The sequence below is a fragment of the Bombyx mandarina genome, chromosome 07 (assembly GCF_030267445.1).
Source record: "Bombyx mandarina strain Sakado chromosome 07, ASM3026744v2".
Classification (NCBI taxonomy): Eukaryota; Metazoa; Arthropoda; class Insecta; order Lepidoptera; family Bombycidae; genus Bombyx; species Bombyx mandarina.
This window is the reverse complement of record NC_143214.1, coordinates 9,263,179-9,276,547: the sequence shown is the minus strand read 5'-3', so window position 1 is coordinate 9,276,547 and position 13,369 is coordinate 9,263,179. Positions and strand designations below refer to the sequence as shown.

At 37.5% G+C, this 13,369-nt stretch overlaps 1 protein-coding gene across 10 annotated transcripts in view; it reads right to left on the bottom strand.

Moving 5' to 3' along the window:
* Window positions 1-13,369, bottom strand: part of pyd (zonula occludens-like protein polychaetoid) — a 128,838-nt gene extending 115,469 nt beyond the window's left edge. For 9 of the 10 annotated variants that reach the window (XR_016323332.1, XM_089728725.1, XM_089728722.1 and 6 more), the window contains exon 1: window positions 13,056-13,369. Coding sequence is in view for 9 of the 10 variants with exons in the window: in XM_089728725.1 (XP_089584851.1) it covers window positions 13,056-13,347 (292 nt within the window). In the remaining variant the exon portion in view is untranslated. The remainder of the gene's footprint in view (window positions 1-13,055) is intronic. The other variant, XM_089728719.1, reaches the window with a different exon arrangement.

Sequence of the window (13,369 nt, the reverse complement as noted above, 5' to 3'; positions counted from 1 at the left end):
GGAATGCTTAAACGCCCACTAAAAGTGTTTATTCGAAACAAAATTGCGTGGTCACTGCTCTGATATGCTGATACTCGCGTCGCCAATGGAAGGTCAAGGCGAGCAAGTGACAGAGTTACCTTTGAATGTGCATAAATGCAATTTATTCACTGACATTGAACGTAATATTATTGGGTCGTTTTGAAAACAATGTGTCATTCATATAAGACACCTTTGAACGTTCTTATACAAAAACTAGCCGTACTCGTCCGCTTCGCTGGGCATTTAAAATTAACATTATTATTTATTGTCATTATTATTTGGGAGTCCAACACTCATGTAAATATTAGCCTATCCAATGTTTTTATTTATTTATTGCTTAGATGTGTGGACGAGCTCACAGCCCACCTGGTGTTAAGTGGTTACTGGAGCCCATAGACATCTACAGCGTAAATGCGCCACACACCTTGAGATATAAGTTCTAAGGTCTCAGTATAGTTACAACGGCTGCCCCACCCTTCAAACCGAAACGCATTACTGCTTCACGGCAGAAATAGGCGGGGCGGTGGTACCTACCCGTGCGGACTCACAAGAGGTCCTACCACCAGTAAGTACATGTATTTTCTACATGGATACCAAGTTTCAAGTCAATCGTATGCATGGTTCAGTAGTTATAACGGAACATCCGTAAAAACCATTGTAGATTCATATATTAGTATAGATTTCATACGGATAATCCGTTATCCGTTTTACCACTTCAGTTATGGTTTTCAGTCGATGTTATTTCTGAGCACAGACTCTCCCTGACGACTTCTTTATTAAAATACCGTTAAAGTTTAAACTTGCAATAATTGTTTTTATTCCATTTAATTTCAACATTTTGAATACTAAACAGTTGTCATGGTCACGGCCGTCTAAGGTGATCGTCGTAATATTTAATCCAAATATGCAACTTTAAATAGATCTCCTGTAAAGTTGCAAAAAATGTCGCTTAAACGAAATAGCCTTCTGTCCTTGATATGTATCTATCTGCATGACGTATTATCCCGCCTATTTCAGCCGCGGAGCATTAAAGTATTCTAATCGCGATTTACTGGGCCATGTGTTATGCAAACCTTTTTTTTCCCCTACCTATACTGATAGCCTTGAGAGGCTATTTCAGCTACTTGACGTGTAGGTAAGCTCACGGGGCTCAAACCAGAAGTTTTGTTAACATTGGCCCTAGCAAGAGCAGTGCTTCGCAGAATCCACTGGATCCGAAACGCGATCCACTGAGATGATCCGGCGAGAAACTCAGTGGGTTGTGTCTATGAGTCAATTCACCTATCGAGCCCTTCGTCGCAAGCGACGGGTTCGACGAGGACGGGCACCGAATGCAAAGCGATTGAGAATTTCCCAAAAATATCATCGCTTAATAATCGACTAAAAATAATTTTAGATTTTTTTATTGCTTAGTTAAGTAAACGAGCTCACAGCCCACCTGCTATTAAGCGGTTACTGGAGCCCATAAACATCTACAACATAAATGCCGCCATCCACCTTGAAATATGACTTCTAAGGTCTCAGTATAGTTACAACGGCTGCCCCACCCTCAAACCGAAACGCATTACTGCTTCACGACAGAAATCGGCGGGATGGTGGTACCTACCCGTGCGGACTCACAAGAGGTCCAACCACCAGTAAAAAGATTTAAGATTAGATGTAAATAATATATCAACCAGCAATGTGATGATTGTCTAGTGTCGATTACGATTCCATATTAATTTATTGTTGACCGATGCCCATACTCGGACGAACCGTCATATAATTACAAGTCACTCACGAGCGCGCTACTACTCATTGGAAATCGTTAAACAGTAGCTACTGCTTATAATTATTCAACATCAATCGTATCGGACTCATAAATGTCTGCCTAGTTCGGTTGATTAAATACTATTTTTAATTTTACGGTTGCAGCGTCAGGCCATTGAACTTCAGGTGTGTGCAGGGGTGAGATGGATAAATTTGTTTGATGTTACAAAACAAATAGGTATATAAAAAAAAAAAACTTCCTTTTTTATTGCTGTCGATGCGCAGATCACAACCCTTGGCTATTAATGAAACTAGTGGACATTATGAAGTTAATTCTATCATCCCCTTTTTAAAAGTTTCAATACTATTGTTCTGTTCTAAATAAATAAATACTAACAACCTCCACTGATGAGGTCATTCACAAATAACTTACACTGGGAGAAAAAAGAATCAAGTATCACTTATAATTACGGAACATATTATGTACAAGCGGCCCGCTCCGGCTCCGCTCCGGCTCCGCTCGGGTCTTTAACAAAAATTTCAACGATATTTGACGTTTTATTTTTTTAAATAAAATAACACTTATTGCGGCATAACTGTAATAGTTAGATATATGCTGTCGCTACACTTTTTGTAAATAATAATGTGTTCTACAAAGTCGTAGTACATTATTTTATTCTTTCATCAATAGTTTTCGCAGGGCACGCGATGTAAAGAATATTTTAGGTAATTGTTTTTACACTTTAGGTTACATTATTGGACTTTTAGTAAGGATCCCTAATTTTTTTCAAAAATGATTATAGCCTATGTCACTCGGGAATAGTGTAGCTTCCAAACAGTGAAAGAATTTTTCAAATCGGTCCAGTAGTTTCGGAGCCTATTCGAAACAAACAAATCTTTCCTCTTTATAATATTAGTATAGAAGTATAGATATAGAAGTATAGATAGTATAGACTACCAATATGCCGCATACTTCAGTATCTATAGTAGTAGTACTTATCAGCCCCCGACATTACTGACATCCTTCCTACCTGCTACTACGCTACTACCAATAAAACTGTATAGAAAAAAATAGTTAAGTACGCTCACTTTTGTCCCACGGCGTTCGGAGTTCGATTTCCGATCGCATTTATTTCTATTTATTTTTGAATTTGTTATTTTCACCGACACGTAAACTAGAGGGAATCTCAGATAGGGGCAGTTCTGTGTTAAACTATCATTTATTTAATTATACCCCCCGATAACAGAAATGCTCAATGCGGCCCTGTACAAGTAGTTACGGGTAAAACCCTGTGTGCTAAGCCCTGTCGAATGTCTTGAATCCACGATCATGTCGTCCATTGCTAATCAATAATAGTTTTATTTTTATTTTTTGTTTTCTCCACGGACACCAAATTGAGATGTAAGATTTCGTGCGAAACGAATCACAAGAGAAATTTCACTAGTGAATAAATTTAGTTGTTTTTTTTTGTCTCTTTTTCTTTCGTGCGTAATATAATTGAGAGAAAGAGAGGCAATGACCGAGACGAGGTAATTGTATTGAAACAACAAATCACACTTCAGTCTTTATTAAACTGAGTCAATGATATTACAAAACTGGATCCATATTATGAAGAGTCGGTACGGTTCTGTCTGTTTCTCCATAATCCATCTAACACAATATTCCATTAGTCTTAAGGGTCATTATATAACTCTACTACGAACCAAACATACGTTATTGCATATTGGTACGCCAAAATCAATTGAGAAGCAACGCCCTTCGCCCATCTAAACTAACATCGGTAGGCAGCGGCTTGGCTCTGCCCCTGGCATTGCTGAAGTCCATGGGCGACGGTAACCACTCACCATCAGGTGGGCCGTATGCCTACAAAGGCAATAAAAAATAAAAAAATCTAGTGGTCCCGCAGTAGTCGAAATTCGACTATAAGTAATTGAAATTATAAGTTTGAACATTATTATAGTTATATTGTCAAAGACTATTATACTTCTATAATCACAGATTTCGTCAAGGCTAAACTATAGACAAATAATATTAAAGATAAACAATATTAACCTATTTTCAATTTGACCACAGACTTTTAGCATTAATTACTAAAGTTGGACAATAAACAAAGAGTATAGGTATATACATATGTGTGTGTGTCAAATACATGGCAGTGTGCGTAATGTTTTCTTTGTTGATTTAATGTTATGCATTACTTTAAAAAAATATTAGCATTGTGCACTCCTTCTCTATATTCTCTATAAGTATGGGAAATGTCATACTCCTCCGTCCGCGCAATCTTCGTAAAAAGGGCTATTAAGTTTTTGCCTCACGTATTAATATATAGATAAATAATTATAAGAGACATGTCATACATTCTTGTCGAAAACAAAAAAAGAAACAAAAAAACGTCTTCCCGTAATTACTCATGTAAAATAGACGGAAATACGTGAAATAAACAATGCAATTACAAAAATAAGTGCACAATAAGGCTTAGATAAAGCCAGATTCCGGGCCGCATTCTTGACGTCAGGTAAGAAGGATAAAAACTACAATGGGTGGGTAGACGAAGACGTTCCCATGGTTAGTTCACACGGTGCGTCACACCCCGTGAACAGTGAACAGGCTCGGCTGGGGATGGGCGGCCTTTGACCTCGACTAGGTCAAACTAATGCCACTAACACGAAACGTGTTATCATGGCGAATTCGTATCGAAATTTAGTACTAGCCGTACTCGTCCGCTACGCTGGGCATTTAAAATTAACATAATTATTTGTTGTCATTATTATTAGGGAGTCCAACACTCATATAAATATTAGCCTATCCATTAAGTACATGGATACCAAGTTTCAAGTCAATCGGATGCACGGTTCAGTAGTTGTAACGGAACATCCGTAAAAACCAGTGTAGATTTATATATTAGTACTAGCTGACCCGGCAGACTTCGTAGTGCCTTAATCGATAAATAAAAGACCTAAACTTTTGTATTCAAATAAACTTAAAACAAACAAAAGGAATCCTTCCGACGGGGGACACATCAAAGGAAAAAGAAAATTGTTATTTTTATTTAAGTAATTCCGAGCATTTTCATATTTGTCTACCTTTTAAACCTTCTCTGGACTTCCACAAATAATTCAAGATCAAAATTAGCCAAATCGGTCCAGCCGTTCACGAGTTTTAGCGAGACTAACGAACAGCAATTCATTTTTATATTTAAAGATGTTTTTCAGTTTTAACGTGTCGTAGAGATGATTAAAACTACTCTTAGTAACCTGCTAACGTAATTTAGCACAAATATCAAAGAATAACAGTTTAGTCGACGAAAATGACGAAAACTGAAAAATCTTGGTAACGTGGGAAATCAAGTAAGGAAAAAAGAGATTATACCGCATTTAAGTATATAATGTTTGATAGCTAAAACTTATTAATACCTACGCAACGAATTTTATATGTTGCTTGAAAATGAGATTGGTATTTGTAGCGTAATTGATAAGCATTAATGCGCAAAGACGAAATAGCTAATCTATAACAATCCAATCATTTTGTGGGCAATTGAGACTTCATGTTTTAATGCTGAATCCTAAAAAAATTGTATTAACGAATCAAACAAATTAAATTTTAAAACAATGCTTTTATATATTATATTCTAGTAATAGTATTATTATGCGCATAAGATCTTTAAACGCCAATTAAGCCCGGACTCGTATTTTACTTCCGCGATGGTCACCTTAGATTTATACATCTCTTTCTAATACGACCGTTAGAAGAAATACGAATGAACTGTCATGTTTCTGGTGATATACAATCTATCTTGTACAAATTTTATGAGCAAGATGTAGTCTGACGCACGTGATAAGCTAGTGGAACCGGCCAGTATGCGTCCAAGCTAAAGTACATACTGGTTAATGGTTCCAGAATGCATAACGTGAATGTCAGTTGTATGTATCATTATTTTTTTTGTAACAAATAACGGTAATGATTTTTCTGTAACTGCCAAAAAATACGTGGTCCGTCACAAATTGTGTTATTAAAATAAAGGACCCTGCAAACTTGAAGTATACGCTTGAGTTACTCTTTAAAATTCATATTATCTTGCTTGCTTGTTTCGGCTTGTTTCGCGTCATATAATCCAAAAACAATATGCCCAAAATGGTGAACGCTCGAAATACCCTTTGCACGTAACGTTTTTAAGAACATCTGCTTCTGTGTTTGCAAATATCAAGTTTTGGACTCACCGCGGCAGGTGCCACGAACCACATGTTCAGACTACCAAGAAAAAAAAGACAGATCCCATTTTGCAGTCGCTCGATATTATCATTTTGTACGCATACAATAAAAATGAATCGTTTTAAGCCTTAGAGGCTGTCTACTACTATTACACAGACATTTTTTTCCTACCTAAGCTGATGGTCTTGAGAGGCCATATCAGCGTCACCGGGCGAGTAGGTCAGCTCACGGGGCTCAAACCTGACGACGTTGCTAACACGAACCCTAGCAAGAGCCGTGCTTCGCAGAATCTGCCACCGGATCGGAAACGCGACCCACTGAGAAGATCCGGCGAGAAACTCAGTGGGCTATATCACGAATACACACTATTATTTAATTTTAACATGATTTGCGGGTAGGCCCTAAGCGCCTAAGCTAATAAAAACTACTAGTCATATCTTGATAAAATATAAATGGGACCACGTAAGAAGCAGCAAGTTTATATAAGAAATAAAAAATCATGATAAAAAAAAGGTTTTCTAGTCTAGTCTAGTATTGGAAATAGTGAATGTAACATAATATGTGATTCTCATTGTAAATAGACTAGTTTTATGTGCAATTATGAGCGATGCGGTCGTGCGGACAACAGTATGTGCGGTAGCACCTGTTACTATATGTACGTGTCTGTAATTGTACGATATGTAATAAATTATAATAATTATTCTACTGTACCTACGCGTGTATGTCACTGAGCTCCTCCTAAACGGCTGGACCGATTTTAATGATTTTTTTGTATGCGTTTGGGTAGCGCCTTGGATGGTTTAGATTCACAAATCAAGCCGGCAGATGGCGCTGCAGTCGGTATCTAGGTAATTTATCTTTTTTTTGCCCTTATAGGCAGACGAGCATACGGTCCACCTGATGGTGAGTGGTTACCGTCGCCCATGAACTTTAACAATGCGAGGGGCAGAGCAAAGCCACTGCCTACCGCTATCTACACTGCAACTAAGCGGCTAGATCGACTTGAATGAATTTTGATGATTAATTTTTGTGTATATGAATGCATACACAAAAATTAATTTCATTCATTTTGTGTATGCAGGACAACGTCTGTCGGGTCTGCTAGTGTAAATATAAAATTGGAGCTTTAACTACATCGATGAATTAAAACGTGCCCCACTTTGGGGCTCTGAGTAATTGTTCGAGATGATGTACCGTAGCAAAGTTCATCCACACTATCTGGAACCGTTGTGTTCAACCACGATGCGTTTTCAAAAATCTTTTTTTTCCCACCCAACTCTGGAACGAAATTCCCATCACGGTGTTTCCCAAGCGCCATGACATGGCTCCTTCTTCAAATGAGATTAGCATGACAACGACAGCATTTACTTTCGTCTGCCTACAAAACTAATAAAAAAAATCTAACAGCACTTTAGGAAATACGAAAGTGGCGACGTCTAGTCCTCTCAGTTATAGGGCGCTATAAAAATCACATGTACATCAATAATAAGATAGCCCTTATTACAATGCATGGACATCTCATAATCGATTGTGGTTCTATCACGGTCTGCGAACTCTGGTCTTTTTTCCTACCTAAGCTGGGCAGCCTTTAGATGCTATGTCAGTGTAACTGGGCGAGTAGGTGAGCTCACGGGGCTCTTACCTGTGGACGTTGCTAACACTAGCCCTATCAAGTACAGTGCTTTGCAGAGTCTACCAACGGATCGGAAACGCGACCCACTGAGGAGATCCAGCGAGAAACCAATGGGCTGTGTAGATTAATTTACTCGCCGAGCCCTTCGTCGCAAGCGACGGGTTCGGCGAGGACGGCGACCGGTGCTTGAGGTACCTAAAAGAACCGTCCGTGGATCCAAAATGACGTGTTTAGGGCCCGGTCACTCCACGTCGTGTGAATAGTAAGAACACCTAGATAACCTTGCTACACCGTAATATGAATTAAAATAAATCAAGAGTACACATATAGTTATGCATAGCTAAGTACATTGACCACTATGCAACCTTGCTATTGTAACGTAAGTACTGGTTTCCGATTACTGACATCTTCAAGATCATTTCAAAATGAAAATAAAAAATAAACTTTTTTAACCGACTTCAAAGAAGAGGAGGAATTCGACTGTATGTGAAAGCTGGTGTTAATTTTGTCGTGCATTTAAACTTTATCAAGATCTGATCTGTAGTTTTAGAATTGCCTTTAGTAATACATATTTAATTGACTTCAACTGTGCTGATAATATTCTAATTTTATACTATTGAAGTATGATTTTATTTGTCAAAATTTTGTATTATTTCTCCTTTAGAAGCAAGTCGAGTAAAATATAACAGTAATAACTTTTTCATTACCCATTCGCTAGTAGCCTTAGGGGCTATTACAGCTACGCTGGAACTGGTAGGTGAGCTCGTGAGCTCAACCTTAGAGAATGTGGTAACACTGGCCCTAGTAAGAGCAGTGCTTCGCAGAATCTACCATCGGATCGGAATCGCGACCCATTTTTTAAGAACCGGCGAGAAGCACATTGGGTTATGTAACTACCGTAGACTTAAATATCCCTAAATAAAAAAGGAATAATGTCCATGTAAACAGGACGAAACAAAAAAGTCTAGTTTTTATTTTAGAAACAGACAAAGAGTTCATTAGTTTTATTCTGAGGCAAACGGAAACGACACCTTACGTGATTCTTGGAACAATAACACAAGGCTTAGCGAAGAGTTAATTGAACTCGGGCGTTCGAAATAAAACAGAAATATTTTATGTGTGTATGTATTAAACTAGAAACTTCAGTATTTGAAATAAATAAAACTTAAACATCTGACAGAACCTAATCTGTTTGTAGTCAAATGAGTGTAGTGCAAACCGTTTTTTTTTTTAAGTTAGATTCTGGTAGATTACTAAAAACTAGTGGTCCCGCAGTAATCGAAATTCAACTATAATTAATCCTATTGTCAAAGACTATCATACTTCTATAAACACAGATTTCGCCAAGACTTAACTATAGACAAATATTAATAAAGATAAACAATATAATGTAATCTATTCTCATTTTGACCACAGACTTTAATGCCATGACAAAAGTTTGACAGTAAATAAATAGTATACATATATGTATATATGTGTGTGTGTCAAATACATGGTAGTGTGTGTAATGTTTTTTTTATTGAAATAATGTATTATTAATGCATAATTTTTAAAAAATATTCTGCACTCCTTCTCTATATTCTCTATAAGTGTGGGAAATTTTATACTCCTCCGTAAGCGCAATTTGCATAAAAAGGGGTACAAAGTTTTTGCTTCACTTATTAATATATTGATATCCAAAAAACAACTAGGACTGACAGTCTTACGATAGAATGGTCTACTCGGCTGTTAGAAGATGGGGGTTAATGACCTTGGTTCCTCGAGCTATGACGAGCTACACCAGCTTCTAGTAGCAATGTCCTAATCTTGTTTTCTTATCTAACTCTCACTTTATCCTTATCTCGAATATTGGTGGTAGCGCGTGCTTTGAACTTGCATGGACGTTTGAAGTCGTTTTGACCTAAAAGGCTAGGCTTTGAAAGCTTTAAATATTAATAATTATCATATAAATCAAGTTTCCTAATCTTACGCAGTAGCCATGCCTAAACAAATTAAAAGGCAGTTCTTTGTGATCTTAATTAAGTTAAAACGAAGATTCCATGAATATTTTTGTAAAATCGGATAATCCTGATATTTTGACGTAAGACGTCATATCTCGTTAATCGTGTATTAGTGCATGATCTGTGGTTAGCGCGTCTCCCCATTTTTTTCAAATTTGCGCGGCAATGTTGTAACATAAGCCCGTCATGTCCCTTTACAATTATCAAAACACAAGATGATCTGTTTTCATGATCAGTCGTCTTCGGTCATAAAAATAGCTAGTGGAACATAAAACTTAGATCGTTATTCTAGATTAAGTACTTACCTATTTTTTATTATCGAAGTACTGGCCGAAATGGCTGAATTCGGATACTTAGATAAAGTTTCTCAGACCTTGATAGTTCAGCAGGCTACAAATAATAACGATATAATACTCGTACTGCGAAATTGGTCATTTTAATACAAATTGAACGTCTTCACTTTATTGTCTCCATTAGGACGTTCCACAATTGAGTCGACTATTATCAAAGCCGGCAATCTGACTTTTGGACAATTATTGATAAATCAGAAAAACGAATTATTGACTTTGTATTCCATTGGCAGTCACAAAACTCTTCGGAACGACATCTTAGATAAATAACAGGTTAACTATTAACCTTTATTTAATGCAGGTTTTGAACCGTATTCTTTGAAGGAGACGATTATATTCAAATCAATCTGTATTGACATATCAATAACATTTTTTTGTCCAAATGCAAAGATTGCCACCTTTGATAATAGACGACTCAATTATAACTTTTCAACTTTCTGATTCATTCTTTAGATTGCATTCGGGAATCTGACAGTAGTTTTATATAAGTAACTGATAAATGATGACGACATTCAACAAGAAGTATTATTCTGTATACACAGTCACGTCTCTTATTGAAGTGTGGTCACTAAGGATTTTGTTGTTTGGTTCGTTTATACTATATCTTGAACAGGTCCTTACGGAACCAGCAGATCTAATAACCATTGCATTAGACGCCTTCAGCTCTAACATTAGGAGCAGATTTAGGGACCCCGGTAACCGTACTCGTCGAACTCGGCAAAGACTGCGACGTGCAATCTAACCTAAGCATCAGCCCGCTGAGTTTCTCTCCGGATCTTCTTAGCGGGTCGCGATTCCGATCCGGTGGTAGATTCAATCGCGAAGCAACTGCTCTCGAGTTATTAGGACCCCTTCGGACGCGCCTGGGCAGCTGTATGCTAATCCCACCCTCTTGGCTGAGCCTTTGCTCGTCCACCTGTCCTGGTGAAACTGGAGAGGCCTCCGGGCCACCAGTAACCACCCTCATTCATAAAAAAAAACTATATCGTGATGTAGCACCATTAATGATAAAATGTTTAGGACATTGTGTAACATTATGGATTTATGAGATGGAAAAAAAGTTGAGGAAAGATTTTAAGATTCGCATTCGGATTAAGAGTTTAGGGCAGTCTTTTTTTTTATTGCTTAGATGGGTGGACGAGCTCACAGCCCACCTGATATTAAGTGGTTACTGGAGCCCATAGACATCTACAACGTAAAATGCGCCACCCACCTTGAGATATAAGTTCTAAGGTCTCAGTATAGTTACAACGGCTGCCCCACCCTTCAAACCGAAACACATTACTGCTTCACGGCAGTCTGCGGGGCGGTGGTACCTACCCGTGCGGACTCACAAGAGGTCCTACCACCAGTAATTACGCAAATTATAATTTTGCAGGTTTGATTTTTATTACACGATGTTATTCCTTCACCGTGGAAGTCAATCGTGAACAATTGTTAAGTACGTATTTCATTAGAAAAATTGGTACCCGCCTGCGGGATTCGAGCATCGGTGCATCGCTAGATCCGAATGCACCGGATGTCTTATCCTTTAGGCCACGACTGGGTCTCTTAAACCACCGTCTTCCACCTCAAGGACTCTCACCAGGGCTCTCGTGAGGTCATTTCAGAGGCAATACGGACCCCGTGTCAAAAAATCGCTCTCGAAAACTGCAGTAATAACTGAAGGAATCTAAATATTATGTCAACATAAATAGCTGCCTGAGTACATTGAAATTATACGTGGTTAGTCCCCAAAAGCGGTTCTAATTAAAAGTTCCCATTTAAGCGATCTGTCCACATTAAGCAATCAATTTCCCGGTACCGTGAACTTTGATCGAATTAAAACCGAATGCACGTCACTATAATGGATGGGATTAACCGTGGGCACGGCATCGAATGAATTCAGAATGAACACGAATCGGTTTCAAACGCCAGACGGGCCCAGGTTCCGTCGCCCGCATAGAGAAACAAATCAAGACTTTATCATGATTGCCGAAAAGTTCATTTATCATTGTTTATTTTGTGCACGATACAAAAGACTCTCTCCCCCCATTTTTCGGTCGGTCGTCATGCAATTTATCAATCAAAAACCAATTGGTTTGCTTACGTGTCCGTTGCCAATTTTGAATGTCAGCTTGTATGAAATTTCGTGTGTTAGTTAAATTTTTAAACGAGTACTTTATTTATGTCACGCAATTAGAGAATGTGGTATTCTGTTTTTATGTTGGCCAGTGTTTTAATTGCACAACTTATGATTTGCAACGGGTTTAAAGATTATAGGACATATTGCATTCATTGATTGATTTTCAACTCAATTGCCAAATTAATTCAATATTTACAATTTGAAAACATTTTTAGTATTAAAAGCACGTGCTTCCTTTTTTATGAAAACAACTTAAAATATCAACAGTCCAGTTTGTTGTTATATTTATAATAATTTTTACTGTGAATTTTTTTATTTTATTCATATACACCTAAATGAGTAGACAACTTCATTAGTGATTAGGCGGACATTATACATGGAAATTACAATGCAAATATCTCCACACAATAGAATTTAAAAAAAAACTAGTAGCCTTAATATACCAGTAACCCAGTAAACCAGTAGTAGCCCTTAGCGAGTCGTAGTCGTATTGACTAGACTGAAAAATTAACCAATAACAATTAACTATACAATAATAATTTTTTACAAAATATTTCAAGTAGGTAGGTATTACATAAGATCTCGAATATGATGTTGAATGTTTCAATTTGAGTAATTTTCTATTGGGTTTCTAACCACTCTAACCAATTAATGCTCTGATATGTCAAATACTTATTTCTGCCGTGAAGCAGTAATGCGTTTCGGTTTGAAGGGTGGGGTAGTCGTTGTAACTATACTTGAGACCTTGGAACTTATATCTCCAGGTGGCTGGCGCATTTACGTTGTAGATGTATATGGGCTCCAGTTACCACTTAACACCAGGTGGGCTGTGAGCTCGTCTACCCAACTAAGCAATAAAGAAATAAAACGAAGTTTAGTTTAGTTATTAAGTCGCGGTAACCATTTTACCTAAGTAAGTTCTTATAAAAATAACGTTGTTAATATAAAGATACAGCCATTAACATACCATTAACAATAAATCTGTGTCTGTCATTCATAAGTTCCTTAGCTAGTTTAGGGCATTCGTTTTTCAACACATCACACAAATCATTTAACTTAGCACCGCTTTGTTTACTAACAACTTCAATGAAATAATTACACTTATCACATTCGTCCGCACTAGTTACCGTTTCCAAATCGTGTAAATTAAAGATTCCTTTCTTAACTAAAACGTCTAGTATGTTCGTATCGGTTAATTCGCGTAATAAAATGTGCTTGTGCCTTATGAGGCCGGCACAAACACTACCGGCCGCGGCCATCGTTCGACTGAACAGAATCGGA